This window comes from Harpia harpyja, chromosome 1, assembly GCF_026419915.1.
Source record: "Harpia harpyja isolate bHarHar1 chromosome 1, bHarHar1 primary haplotype, whole genome shotgun sequence".
NCBI lineage: Eukaryota > Metazoa > Chordata > Aves > Accipitriformes > Accipitridae > Harpia > Harpia harpyja.
The window spans coordinates 30,247,374-30,261,656 of NC_068940.1; the positions used below are offsets into that span (position 1 = coordinate 30,247,374).

Sequence of the window (14,283 nt, forward strand, 5' to 3'; positions counted from 1 at the left end):
GGTCCCCTCAGCTGGGGACCAGGGCGGGAGGGCGAGGGGGGTACGGGGAGTGGGAGAAGGGCTCGTCTCCATGCCCTTGTGGGGTGCTGATACTGGTCATGCACAGGGAGGGTGGTGGAGCAGGGCAGGCAGGGGAGCTAGGCCAGGCTGGGATGTTGCAGTTGGGCTCACAGCGGCATCCTGGAGGAACGGGATGGGATGGGAGCAGGTGACCGCCAAGCCCAGCCCGGATCCAGCTTAGTGGAAGCAGCTGGAATAGCTCCAGGACAGCCCTGAGCTGGCGAGGCCGAAGTCCCCGCGTCCCCAGCCCCATGTGCCGTCCCCACGCACGGTGACCCCGGACTGCTGGCCGTGGTGGATCGGGCTGTATGTCCTGCTGGAGCCGCGGGACAGGATGCTGCTGGGAGGGCTCCGTGGGCGCCGTCAGCTCCGGGTGCCCAACCTTGTGCCTTCGGAGACCGGGAGACCGTGCCACCGGCAAAGTTGTGATGGCCGAGAGCAGGCACGGGGTGGGGGGAAACACAGCCGTGGCCCCCACCCTCAGCACGGTGCTGAGCCGTGCCAAGCTGTGCCCAGCCTGCACATGCACAGCGTGCCACGCTGCATCCACAGCTGGGAGGGACCCAGACCACCGTTTCCCCATTTGTGCTCTTTTTGGGTAAATAAAAGACATGCGACATTTCCCTGTGGGCTGTTCTCTCTGCTGAGTCCCAAATAGGCCGCAGCTGCCCGGGGCTCCAGGGACGGCACCCACCCCAGCAGTGTGCCAGAGCTGGGCATCACATTAACGCAGTAACAGGCACATGGTGCAAGGAACGGTGCTTTGCTGGCTCTCCAGGCTTCCCTCTGCTGTAAAACCCCAGCACTGCCTGCCCTCTGTCCCCCCAAACCCCGCTGAGCCCCCAGCAGCCCTCCACACCTTGCGGGCCTCCCTCCCAAAGGGCTTTGAGTGCTATTGAGAAAATTGGTCCCAGAAGGGAAGCCACAGGGAACTAAAAATAACCCCAGCCCGATCCAGTAAACACGGCCGCCAGCCTCGTGCCACCCAGCAAAGCCTGTTCCCAGCCCGGGGAAGGCGGCTGCGTCACACCGGCTCACCAGAGCGTGCCCGGCTACTGGACGGGGGAAGTGGTGATGGCCAGGCCTCTGCCGATGGGCACCATGCCCGGGATCTCCTCCTGCAGCCAGGCGCCCGTCCCAGGGTGCAAAAGGGGCCGGGAGGTCAGGCTATTTCCAGCCCCGCTCTGCCCACCGTGCCGCTGATGAGGGGGGGGACACCCCAGAGAGCCGACGGCACGCGCAAGTCCTGGCGTTTAACCAAAGGTAGGCAGATAGAAGGAGAACAGCAACCGGGGCACGCAAGAGCCGTTTGGCTCTGCTCCCGCTTCTCTTCCCATGGGGCTGCCGGGTGTGAGGCCACGCGGGTCGGTGACCACAGAGCCGGCGTGGTCGCTGCGGGGATGTGCCAGCTCTGGGCCACGGGGTGCCACGAGAGCAGATCTGGCACCCCCGGCCCCACGCCACGGCCCCTGCCAGCACAGGGGGAGGGAAGGAAGCGTGTTTAGTAACTGTTTATTTTACAGTTAAATGGTTTGTACAAATCTGCATTTACACGGGTACGTATAAGTCTTTGTACAGAGTAACTGAAGCACCCGAAGCGACCATGTCCTCCCAGGCCCTTCCTCCCCTGGGGACAACGCAAGAACTAAAGTGCATCATGGCCAGAGAGCGGGGGGGCTGCAGGGGCTTCCCCCCCAGTGGGGGGACTCCAGCCATCCCCTCCTTCAGGGCAGCAGGGGAGTGTACAGAGGGGTCCTGGGACCTCCGGCAGCATCCCCAGGTCACCACAGACTCTCCTGCACCACAAGTTTCTAAAGTGCTAAATCACCCAGCCCTCTGCCCCACACCGCTGCTGCCCCGGGGAGGTGTTGAGGGGCCAGAAACAGCCTCTGCCTTCAACCACGCTGGGAGAGGAGACCCGTGAGCAGCCCCCGGCTCTCACCAACGGCACAGACAGCCCTGGCACGAGCCAGCCGCTGGCACCAGCAAGCGGCAGAGGGAACAGGTCTCGCTGGCCTGCCTGCGCGAGAGCAGATTCACACGTTCCGGATTTCAGCCTGCAGAGGCAAAGGAAACTCCTCTGCTCAGAGCTTTATGGAAAAACAGGTCAGGCATGATGACTGCCCGCACACCCTCCGGCCAGAAAGGCACGGCCCCTCTGAGAGCGAGGGCCCACAGGGCAAACCAGAACTTACCCAGAGGCAGTTATGAACCGACAGGCAGGGGGCTGGGACAGGAGGGTGCTGAGTCTTGCAGGGCACGAGTTTTCTTCCCTATCCAGAAATCTGTAACTCTTCAACCAACACCTGATTTTCAGGCGTGCAGCCCCTGGGCATGGCACAGATGGCTTTGGGCACAACACAGCAATGGCAGGGGAGCTGGGTGGGAGCCGTAAGGGACAGGTAAGGGCACTTGCGGGAGGTTTAGCAGCTCAGGGGAGAGGTAGAGGCATATAGTGTCTATTGGCTTTGTCTCAGTGGGACACCGAGTTGCCTAGAATTTGATGCTTAGCTCAGAGGGCAGGAAGTGCTAGGACTGTTAACGGGACTGGGTGGGGAGACAGAAGGTACGTGGGGGTTGGGGCTGGCCTTTCTGGGAAATTCCCTCATTTGCATTATTCCAAGGGGTGACCATGAAGTCCGATCAGCTCGTGGGGGAGATTTAAGACAGACTTCCTACTGCAAAATGTTTCACAAGGTGGAAAAAGCCTTCTCCGCATTAGAGCCTGATTCCAGAGCTGTAAAAAAGTCTGCAATGGGCGTTTATGGTGCCGCTAACACTTGTGGTGATGTGACCTGGCACATGACAGCACATACCTCGTGCAGGGTGAGTGACACTCATCTCTCACCTTGCTGACCCAAGATACAACCGTGCTACTGCCAGCAAAGGAGCCCCAGCAACCAAGAGCTAAGCTCCCTCTGGCAGTCCCGCAGGTCTGCTCCCGTCCCCTGCCCTTCTCTTCTGTAAACAGAGCAGGCTGCAAAGATGAGGAAGCAAAAGGAGCCATGGAGTGTTACATGCTGGAGACAAATCTCATGGCAGGGCGCTGGCAGGAGTGAAAGGTTTGGGTCTACTCAGAGGTTGCCTATAGGAAAGGGAAGGATCGGACCACCAGCAAAGCTGAATGCAGACAGGGGAGTGTGCTGGCAGCCTGCAGACGGGAGTGATACTGAGCCAGAGGGCTGCCCTGTTCCTCAGGAGTGTAACAGCCCCTCGCCCCTACACATGCACACACCCAGCCAAACCCTGCCATGACACTCTCCTCCAGGCGAGGATCTGCCCTCACTCCCACTAATTATCCCCAACAGAGAACGCGGGATTGTTTCAGCATAGCCCATGCACGGCTCTCCGCTCGTACAGTCACCTGTGCACAGCCTGAAGAGCCTGACTCATCCGTACCTTCAGTTCCTCACGAGATGGCGGCAGTGCCCACCTGCTCACCCCTGCACAGGCAGGAGAGAACAAGGTGAGCGTCGGTGTGGGGTACAATCCTGCTGGGCTGGTTCCCATCAGTCTCTGTTGCAAAGGCCAAAAGCGTCACGGGACGCAGCAAGAATAAAAAATAATCTTCAGACAGGTCGTTTCCAGACACGTCCTTTCATCAAACATCACCCCTTCCTGCCAGGGAAGGACACAGTGACAGGGAAGGTCCTTCCTCTGGCTTCAGGGAAAAATCTGCAGTTCAAACTTGGGTGCCCACTCCAGCGCACTTTTCACCACGGCCAGGGCAGCTGCTCCCAGCGCGACTGTCAGCCCCATCACCGCCAGCTTGACAAAGCGGTTGGTCCTTGGCTTTGTCAAGATGGATTTTGTCCGCTCCTCCCCTCGGAGCCGCTCCCTGAAGCGTTGCCTCAACACAGTGTCTGGTCTCTGCTGCACTGACGCCAACTCAAAGTCCTTAAAAGTGGAAGCCGCAGTTCTGCAAGAGAAGAAACGGGTCAAGGAGTTTCCCCAGCTCGCCTTTGGGACCAGCCTCCTGCTAGGGAGGAAGATCTTCATGAGGAAGGAAGACCTGGCAAGAGGATGTACAGAACACATGTGCACATGGGCTGCCCTGCACTCACCGTTCAGCCTGCTGCTGAGCTGCCTCCCTGGCAAGTTCGGATGGTGGGAATTGGACGAAAAGGTCCCCAGCTCTGCTGATGAGAGTCTCGTAAGGAAGGTCCTGTGGGATCTGGGACAGGAGGTGGTGGACAGAGGCCATGTCGCACTCGCAGTCCAGAACTTCCTGCTCCCGGTACAGCACGATCTGCAGAGAGGAGCGAGAACACTGAGGACAGCCAGGGAAGCGGGGATGACTCCTTGTCCCTTGCTGGCACTCACTTCAAAGCCAGAAGAGAAAAACATTTCACTTCCAGCTGAAGGACCTGCCGTTCCTCAAGGGGACACATTGCAGCAAAGCACTCCCTGTCTGGGAAAAGAAATGCCAAACCCTTCCCGAGACTCTGAGGCTGTGGAAAGCCCCTTCCTGGGTAGTTAGGTCTGTCTCCTGAGCACAGCCTGCTACTGGCGGGTCAGAGACATGGGCAGAAGCTCAGCAGGGCTTGATTCCATGACTTGCCCTCAAACGTTTGAACCTCCCATAGGAGAAAGGGCAGATTAATGCACAGCACAGGGCTGCCCCCAGCCAGACAAGCTCCCCAGCACCCAAGCAAGTGCCCAGAAGCAGGGCCATCACATGAAAGCAGAGAACACCAGGTTATGCTGCCTCCACAGCACTGAACTGGAACAGCCTGCAGATCTGGACACCCCCAGGCTGCCTTGAGCAATCCTGGATCCTAGCAGCCCTCTGCCATTGCCAAGGACATTGCTGGCCTCAGGGTCCCCTGCAGAGCAGGGTGCAGCTGGGGACAGCAGCAGCACTGGGTTTGCCAGCCCCCCTCTGCAGCTCCAAACTACCGGCACCTTGCAATACTTCAGTTATCCCCCTATCACTCTGGCCAATACCTACCACAGCAGCAAAATAAATGGGCATCAGTGGATGGCAAGCCAGGAAGAAGTCATATAATCGCACGACGTGCCTGAAGTCAGACAAAACGTGCCCAAACCAGGTGATCAGCCAGCTGAGAGCAAAGATGGTTCCCACCTCCGCACTGCATAGAGAGAAAGTGCTGTTAGATCAGCTGCTGCCAGCAGCTTGGAAACAGGGCTGAAATGCTCCTGGGCAATCCCTGCACCGCACCTCCATGCTAGGAAGGGAGATAGACCTGGCTATTGGCAGAACATTCAGAGCTCAGTCTACATCCATGAACTGTACCTCTGATAGAATCCCAAGGCAAAGTGCTGCCGCTACTCATCTCGCATCCTGTGGGGTCCACACTAGAGGTCCAAACGGTCTGCTTTCAGGAGAACCTGAACATGTGACGTACCACATCACTATCTGGCATGCTGACCTGAGGACACCTGAAGTCCTGCAGCACAGTCAGCTTTTCAGGTTCCTTTCCACCCTAAAGGCTTACTAACTTCTGGGAGTTTCTAATCAAGCTTGGTACCCAAAGATATCCTGGCCATGAAACGTAACAGGGACACTTGCCCAGAAAATGACCCTGGACTGAACCTTCCCACTTACCTTCCTGCTTCTGCTTTATTCTGTCCGGATTACACTTGTGTGTCCCTATTGCACAACCTGGGAATTATCCCCAGAACTAGCAACAAGCTACAGGAAGGTGACAGCAGCCACAAAACCGGGCACGTGAAGCAGTTGTGGCAGCTTTGTACGACACCGTCTGCAACCCCCCAGCCTTTCCAATATGGACAGCGGACCACTGGGGTGAAGATGACACCATTTAAAACCCTTCAAGACAGGCAGCATAGGTTTGGGTTTGCTCAGAAGCAGAGTGCCACATGGCTTTGGACTGTCACCATTAGCTATGGGTCAGCTGTTGACTCACTCTGAGGAAGCCACTGTGATGGTGGGGACATGCTGGTGCAAATGGTCCCATGAACAGTAACATGAGACGGGCAGGGGAGAGCTAGGAGGCTCTGAGGGAAGGTCAGCGTACCTCTGCATGAAGTCATGCACCTCAGGGTTCACCTGGTCTATGATGGGCATCAGGTAATTTAAAATGTGCTTGGTATTATCCATCGTTGGGTCCATAAAATCCCTGAGGAAAGATTTAAAAGAAGCTCCGTCAAGCAACCACATCAGTGAGCTCTCCCTCAAGGGAGGCAGCCAGAATGTAAATAAACGTACTTGCAATAAACAGCTTTGCTGGCAGGGCGGCCCCCAGCCCCAAGGAATTCTGTCTATTTGGGACAGCCCCCTTCCTACCTATCTGGGACACGCAGGGCTGATCTGCACAGAAAACCCGGACCCAGACAATCACGCTGGTGTCAGCTGACGCTTCTTATTTTGCTGCAGTGCATGCATGAACCATAAAGCCTTTCCAGCACCCAGAACCTAACTCCCTGTCTGGGAGAGGAAGGAGAATCTCTCCGAACCACTCCCCAGCTGAAGGCTTGTTCTCATTTCAGTGCACAAATTGGAGAGCCACTTGACTTAGGGGCTCAGGACAGTGGCTGTACAGACCACCCTTTCAGTGCAAAACTGCCCAGGGCTGTATAAGGCAAGTGGGAGGCACTGTGCTGAGCCAGCCCCCAAGAGCCGGAGAGGCCCTGACAGCAGAGATGGCCAGAGAACTATGAATAATGCATGTGCGTTGGCTTTTTCAACTTCAAGAGATGCTACAAATTAACTGACAGCCTTCAATTAACCCCTCCCCAGAGCACAACTCCCTGCAAAGCCACGTGCTATCGTGTGGTCACGCTGCTCTCTCACAGCACCCCTGTGGGTATGGACATGACAGGCAGCCGGCCTTAACCCAAGGCTCTGCCTTCCAGGCTCCCCTTCCAGGCCAGCCCCATCTGCCCAGGTGTCCCCACAGCTTGAGGACACGCAGGTGGCTCCTCATCTCCAGCCGAGCTTGCTGAGTACCTGAGATGATGCGTCGAGAGCTTTTCCACCAGAGCTGTGGCCAGTCTGTCACCCACCACCAGGAGGAAGGTGACCACGATGTCGTGGTAGCCCTGGTAGTAGTGCAGCTGGGGGTTGCGCTTGAGGACGTGGAGGATAATATCAATGAGCTCCTCCTGCAAGCCTTCCCTCTGGTCATCAGGCATCCCTGTGGGGACAGCACCAGGTGGCAGTGGGACAGGCTGTGTCACCTACTGACACCTGCCATGGGAGTGAGTGCGGCTGCAGTATGCAAGGAGAGGACATATGCCTTTACCAACCTGCCTGATCCCAAGGGATGTGGTGCAAAGCGGAGGGGGGTAAAACTAGCAGAAAAGGTAAACCAAGCCCTAATCCTGCCCCCAAAACTCTGATGGCCCAGGGGAAGGCAGCCAGTTGTTAGGTTGTTTCATCTTTGGAGTTGCAGTGCCCCTAACTGTGAGGAAGTTGCCGTGGAGGACGGGAGCAGGGTTTACTGATGTTTGTACAGTGCTGCGGAGAGCGAGTTGCGCTGCTCATCCAGCACTGCTAAGGACATTTTAATAATTTTTAATTTCCCAGGGGTTCTAGAAAAAATTAAACAGGATCCATTTTCACAGAAACTGAGCCAACTGCATCAGATTGCGAGGCCTCCATCGCCACAACTTTATATCGGTCCCCTGCTAACAACATGTGTTTAGGGACAGGATGTCACAGGAAAAGCATTGTTGCTGCCATGCACAGCTGCAGTCAGTTTCTGGCAGTCCTTGTCAACAGATAAAATGCCCAAAGGCCAAGCAGCAAGTCCCAGCGGAGATCCTGCAATGACAAAGTTCTCCTTTTGCCCTGCTTCACTAATGTGTCTAAAAATAGGCAGGAGGCTGCCATTCAAGGGCAAAAAAAGTCTGTACTAGCAGACCCTTCAGGAATCAGGCTTGCACACAGTATCTGCACTCGAAAGAGAATAAGTCAACTGTTTACACAAAATAAAAGCAGCAGAAGGGGGAAGCAGACTCTGGCCAGAAATAACGACTGCTCTGCAGAGTTAGCTGCTGGATTAAATGTTTTATAAATAGCACAACAAGGCAGCAGCCACCCATCAGAACTAAACAACTGCAAAAACATTTTGCTTTTAAAGGTTCAGAGTTCTCTTAAATTTGGTGCATGAACCCAATTTTGAGACTGTTTCACACCAGAAATTGTTCTCACCACTGACAAACCTGCTTCCATGCCCCTGAGCTAGACCACGGTCTAAAATAAACTGAAGCAAATGGTACATTTCTCAAGCATTCCATCTATCCTAATCTCACCCAGTTCACAACAGGTGAAGGGCACGCAGGATCCGAGCCTTTCTGCGCTGCAACTGTTCAGAGGTACTGGCCTGCTGGCAGGGGGGGTCAGCGGGGCAGGGGGAAGCGTAATGTTGGAAGAGCCACATCAAAAAACAGCTGTAGCACAGGCAGCTGAAGGAAACAGATAGCCGCAGAATGGCTCCACTGCATGAAGAAGCTGCTGTAAGCTCACAAGGAAAAGGCTTTCTAGAAGTCAGGCTCTTGGAGCAACGGAGCGTCACCTACTGCAGCCCCCTGAGGAAGGTCTGAGCCAGGAGGAGCCCCATGGCACAGACCATCCCCCCGCAGAGCGGGAAGAGGAGAATCCCCTCTCACCTGGTGGGAAACGGCGCAGGGATCGCCGCACGTCTAGTAACACTTGCTGGTAATCTTTATTGTCCTCTCGCAGCTCCTTTCCTGCTGAGAAGAAGAGGAACATGATTAACACTGAGTAGTGCAAAGGTACCGGGAAGTGAGCTGGCTGAGGGAGCTGGGAGAAAACCTGCTGAAGGCAGGAGGATGAGGCTGCATGCACAGACACACCGCCCCATCGTACGTCCCCTTCTTCGTACGTCACACACCAGCCCTGTCCCCTTGCTTGCACTGCCATGCATTCTGACACTAGCAGCACTTCAGTGCAAGGAAACGAGACTACTATTTCTTTAAACAACATATGTTAAAATGCTTAAACTGACACCATTCCCAGCACTCCTGGAAACATCTTTGCTCCACAATTTTGCTGTGCAATTCAAAGCTTGCTGAGCAGCAGCAAGGCACGATACGCTGTGGAGACCACAAAGAATAGTTTAGTAAATAGAAATAAGTCAGAAGAAAACCCCACCCACGGGTAGCTAAGATAGTTAAAACAGAAGAGAAAAGAATTTGCTGGCACACACTGAACGATCTATGCGATCACGTGAAATTAAATGTTGTCTTCCAGCAGCTCTGATCACCTAACGTAACCTCGTTCTTGACTGACATGGGGGGATGCACCTTCTGAATGGCTACAGATTCAGCGACAACAACAAAATCTGTCCTGGGGACAGTGACTGTAAAAGCTACAGGATTTGGAGTTTCTGCAGTGCTGAGGTTTAAAAACCGTGCAGGTACCTCATCAGGAAGGTCATTTTCCCTGCTTCTGCTCTGACCAAACACCACATGTGCTTTGTGCAACAAACTGCTTCATCTATGCCTTGAAGGGGCACCTCGGAAGTATTTCGGCCAAGCCAGGCCTCAGCACAGCCACCTCTCCATGGGAGCAAGAAAAATTAAGTTTGATACTTTCTGCTGCAAATGAACTTACACATGCCAGCTAACTGCTCGGGGCCACACCAACTGCATCCAAAGTGAACTAATTTCCATCACTGTCACTGAAGATAATAACACCCTCACAGCACAATGGAAATGTTGTTTTTAGGAAGTTGTGTATTTCCAAATCTGCCATTTAACATACAACACAGCGCACAAAGCTGCGGTGGTCATGCTGCAGCATGAGTCCCCTTCGAACACGAGCTTGGTGGGAAATGGACCCATGTACACAGGGAAAAGGCAGGTCAGAAAGCACGTGCTTCAACCTCTGCAATCCTTCCTCTAGCATGCACAGAGATCACCGAGCTGTTCTTCCAAAGCACCCGAATCCAGGCTGTTCCATACCTGGAAGAGGGGGCAGGTCATCTGTATTAACACTTAGCAGCTTCGGCCACACTTTGCAACGAATCTCATCTGTCAAGAGCCCCCCCTCGCTGATCGCCATCCGCCTGAGCGCAGCCACGTCGATGGGGTCGCTGTTCAGAGCCTGATAAATTTCCGCCACTTTTCTTTTCTTCTTCGAATCAAAGTCTGTAAGAAGACCACAAAGAGGCAAGCTGATAGGCAACACAAGCACACAGAGGGCAGCAACTCAGATCAGGGGGGCAAAATCTACCTACAGCGATGTCGCACACACAACAAGGGAGATGACATGGGACAGTCGGCGCACGGGCTGCCAGGACAGGCTAGGGATGACCTTGGTGGGTGACCCACCAGCCGACTGTCCCCATCTCCACAGGCTCCATCGGGGGCACATCATGGCTCGCAGGGCAGGGCACCCCCACCGCTTCCCCACTGCTCCCACCCTGGGAGGCAACCGCTGCTCCTCCTGACATGGGAGCCGCCACTGCTGCCTGAGCAGATCCTTCGCCCTCAGCTCCCATCCTCCCCAACAGATCATGGCTCCATTCAGGACCGTGACAGCTGTGCAAAGCCATCCTGCAACTGTTTGCTCTCTGACGCAGCTGCCAGCTGAGGTGTCAAGTGTTTCCTAAGACCAGGACTTCGTGTTCCTACCAACTCCCAGCTAGACGGCGGCTCCTGGATGCAGCCGTCCTAGGGAGAAGTCTGAGCATTTCCAGCTCAGTCACAAGAAAGGACATAATTATACCAGAGTTAACAAATCACAAGCGTATTGACTTCGCTCCCAACAAACACAAACTTGCCAGCTATTACTATACGCGCAGGTTAGCCAGTATTAAACAAGTACCACTGTTTTGTGGAGCAAATGAGCTCAGGTGCAGGTAAGGAACGGAATAACACACAAACCACACGGTGCTCTGGTTTCAGATGGGTTAAACACACTTACAGGACACAGGAGTGTTTCCTGGGGAGCTGAGAAGGGACACTATTTCACACTGCATTGTGCTATTTGTCACCACTGCCTCAGGTGAGGAAGGAGAGAGGTGGCCAAGAGCCATCCGATATCCCACACTGGAGGGGTGTCCACTAAAGAGGCTTTGCTGAGCAGCCGCAGGGCTGGAGCGCAGGATGAGTCCACAAACGCTGCCTTTATCTAAAGGCTTTTCCGACAGATCCAACCACTCTTGGGATCCAAACGGGATTCCTTTGCTAAGGGACATGTCTGAATAGGATTTGGGGTGGGAGGAATTAAAAGGATCCTGATGGAGAAACAGCTGTTTCTCAACACTCCACCCTCCACTCGGGGAGTGCATTCCTCTGCCCACATGGCACCTCTGGCGTCTTGGCGCTGCCCCGGCCCTCTCCCTGCTCCCGCGGAGCTGTGTGCAAGCGCCGGGCTGGAAACGCCACTTTCTGCGGCATCTGAATGGGAAACGGCAGGATGGCAGGCTGCTCAGACACACAGACGCTAAGTAGGTCAAGCAGCAGATGCTGTCCCTTCTCAAAGTACCCTTTTTAAACACTTTTTGAATGAAAACAAGCTATAATAATCTACGACAGATCTCCAAGTCTCCTCCAAACACCAAGTTCCTGGTAGCATTAAAGCTTCTAACGCTCACCCAGTGACCACAATTTCCTTTCCCGCCCCTTGTGCAAGCAAAGTTATTTGCATGTGAACAGAAACCAGCTCCGCTCAGCTGGCTGTTCCCTGTCCCCTGTGACACGCAGACACTGGGCTGTCACGTACCGAAGCCTCGGGAAGGAGGAGACAAAGCCTATGGGAGAAAAAAAACTCCTGTTCACACACAAAGAACTTAAGGAGTAGTATGAAGGAAGGAGCATGTATCGTGGGCTCCTCTTCTAAAATTTATTGGCAAGTTCCCCAATATTTACGCTGTTTAAATGTACAGCGGACAATAGCTGCAAGTAGTTAAAAAAACCCCCAAAACAACAAATGTATTTCAAAACCTTTTTTGCGCACCCACAAAACCTTAACTCGCAGCATCAGTTAGGCTTGGAGAGACAGAAACATAAGCTCAGCGCGGGGGCTTATCGCACCGTAACTCAACCCGTACCGCCACGAAAGGTCCACCTGACCGGATTTTTATTTACTTCCGCGGCTAAAAACAGCTCCTGGAACACTTCTCACTGACAAGCAGCCGAGCACAGCACCCGCCGGCGTTGCGGAGAATGCAGACGATCTCCGCGGGCCGAAGAGGGATGGATGACCGCCCGCACCGGAGAGGGAAGCGGCCCAAGGGCTGAAACAAGGCGCAGGCACCGGGCACCGGTGCTTACACAACGCTTCGCAAGGCCGGGCCAGCCCCCGGAGCTGCTGCAGAGCCCCTCCCCCCCCCCGTTACTACCGTGATGGGCGGCCTAGAAAAGCAAAGCCCAGAGAGCTCAAGGGCCCGGCCTCGAGTCAGGCAGCGGCCAAACCGCAGCCCCGGCTGCTCCCCGCCCGCCCCAGCCCGCTCCCGTACAGCGGAAGGGTTACCGGGGGAGGGACGACAGGGCTTCGGCCCCCCCCCCCGGCGCCGTCCCCGAGCGCAAGCGGCGAGCCCCGCCCCGCCGCTAGGGGGCGCCGCCGCGCCTGCACGGGGCGCTCCAGCCCTCCACCCACCTGAGAGGAACCGGTGTCCCCCACCCACCCGCCCGCCCGCCAGGCCCGGCCCAGCCCGTACCGTGGCCGCCGACACCGTTGCGCGGCGGACTCCGCCGGGCCATGTTCCCGTGCGCTGCGGCGCATACCGGGCCGGAGACCGGACCGGACCGGGCCGGGCTGGGGCTCCGCGCTCCCCGCGCCGTCCGGTCCCGTCCCACCCCCGCCCGCTCCCCCCCGCCCTTCCTTCGCCGGCGCGCGGGCGGCGCGTCACAGCGCCCCAATGCGCAGGCGCCGCTCCTTGAGGCGCACCACGTGGGCAGAAGGGGGCGCGGCGCCGTTGCGCATGCGCAGAGGGAACGGCGCGGCACGCTGTCGCCCCCTTTCCCCCCCCAGCGCCGCTCACCGGGCCGCGACGTTTGTTTCAACGGTTTTATTTAAAAAAAAAAAAAAAAAAAGACAAAAAACAAGAAACCCACAAAAACGCTAGACCTCTACAGCACAGCTTCCTCCCAGCGCAGTCGGGGTAGATAACACGTCCACCAGTGCCGCTGCCACCTCCATAAGCCCCCCCTTAAAGAAACTCCTCTGAATTTCATGGGCGAGAGGAGCAGCGAGACAGCGGCCGGGCCAAGAACCAGCTCTTTGCCGCGTCCCTCCACGGGCAGGCTTTCGTGCTGCTTTGTGCAAGGGTTGAGGGGCACGGGGACCGTTGGCTCATCCACCTCTTTAAGCTCGGGGGGAGCAGCAAGTGCTCGGGTTTGCAAACCTCCCTCCCTTGAAGTAACAAAAGAACTGCGTTAAACGTCCTGCGTAGCTCACCACCTACTGCAAATCAACCGCAAGCTGTATTTTTGTCACACCGGGTGCTTTTACGTTACAGCACATCAAGGTTAACAACAGTTGACACCATCCAACTTTCACATCATTCCAGGATATAAAAGATTAAGTACAAGGTATTTCCACTGGATGAAGTCACGGAGGAGAAAGCTACCCTGGTGCACGTGAAAAACCTCAGCGCCCCTGCCAGTGACCCGCACAGAAAGGGGCTGTTTCATATTCTGCTGCCCCATTTCTCTTCAGTCGGTTTAACCTAGCCCACAGGCTCCACCCTGCCTTGCAAAATTAACTGAAGTTAACATGGAAGTAAGTGACCATCACCCCCGCAAAGAAGAGCAAACGAGCAATGGGTGCTCAGAGGACATGCAGAAGCCAAAGGCCAAGGCTTCAGCACTTGCTGAGGAACGGGAAGAGCACTCAATGCCTAGGACAAGCAACTGCTGCGATGGCTTTATGGTGGAAGTCACCGAGAGGGACAGGTGCCTTCGTGCTTACAGCCGCTCCTGCTAAGCCCCACAAGCGTTACATGACTGACAAGTCGTCATTGAAATCCAACTAATGGCAACACACACAAAAAACTAAGAATTGGTTCAGCATCTCAACTCCCCCTCCATCAGGGCTGAGACAGAAGAGGAGGGTTTTTTGGTTTTATGGCAAAAGATCCTCCTCCCAGGAGATACATTGGCTTGTGACGTTTGTGTAAGGCTTCGCTGCACAGCTCACCATGCAAGGTGCATGTGAAGAGGGACGCAGCCTCCCCAGTACGCTCAGGGCTGTCAGCCACTCCTGCATCTAAGTGTACCACCGCCCCAGGGAGGCCTCTACACAGGGAACTTAAATCTAACCTT

General features: G+C 55.5%; 1 protein-coding gene across 4 annotated transcripts; it reads right to left on the reverse strand.

The window, feature by feature from the left end:
• Window positions 1-1,555: 1,555 nt before the first annotated feature.
• On the reverse strand, window positions 1,556-12,833 carry TBC1D20 (TBC1 domain family member 20). 4 transcript variants are annotated; one of them, XM_052783768.1, is made up of 8 exons: window positions 12,678-12,833; window positions 9,976-10,161; window positions 8,659-8,739; window positions 6,995-7,181; window positions 6,063-6,164; window positions 5,012-5,153; window positions 4,125-4,309; window positions 1,556-3,979 (listed from the first exon to the last, which is right to left on the reverse strand). In XM_052783768.1, exons 1-8 carry the CDS (start codon window positions 12,718-12,720, stop codon window positions 3,724-3,726), a joined length of 1,182 nt encoding a protein of 393 aa, XP_052639728.1. In that variant the 5' UTR covers window positions 12,721-12,833; the 3' UTR covers window positions 1,556-3,723. The 4 variants fall into 4 exon arrangements, with proteins under 4 accessions (XP_052639728.1, XP_052639729.1, XP_052639719.1 ...); XM_052783769.1 differs by lacking the exon at window positions 12,678-12,833 and adding an exon at window positions 12,069-12,232 and having other exon boundaries at window positions 8,659-8,742; XM_052783759.1 differs by lacking the exon at window positions 12,678-12,833 and adding an exon at window positions 10,940-11,615 and having other exon boundaries at window positions 8,659-8,742.
• Between the last annotated feature and the right edge of the window lie 1,450 nt (window positions 12,834-14,283).

Excerpts from the sequence above, each read along its gene's own strand:
- TBC1D20 (XM_052783759.1), bottom strand. The coding sequence starts at position 11,306 with ATGCACTCCCCGAGTGGAGGGTGGAGTGTTGAGAAACAGCTGTTTCTC. Across the intron at positions 6,165-6,994 it reads CTCTCGACGCATCATCTCAG|GGATTTTATGGACCCAACGA; the intron begins GTACTCAGCAAG and ends ATCTTTCCTCAG. Across the intron at positions 5,154-6,062 it reads GTGCATGACTTCATGCAGAG|TGCGGAGGTGGGAACCATCT; the intron begins GTACGCTGACCT and ends CTCTCTATGCAG.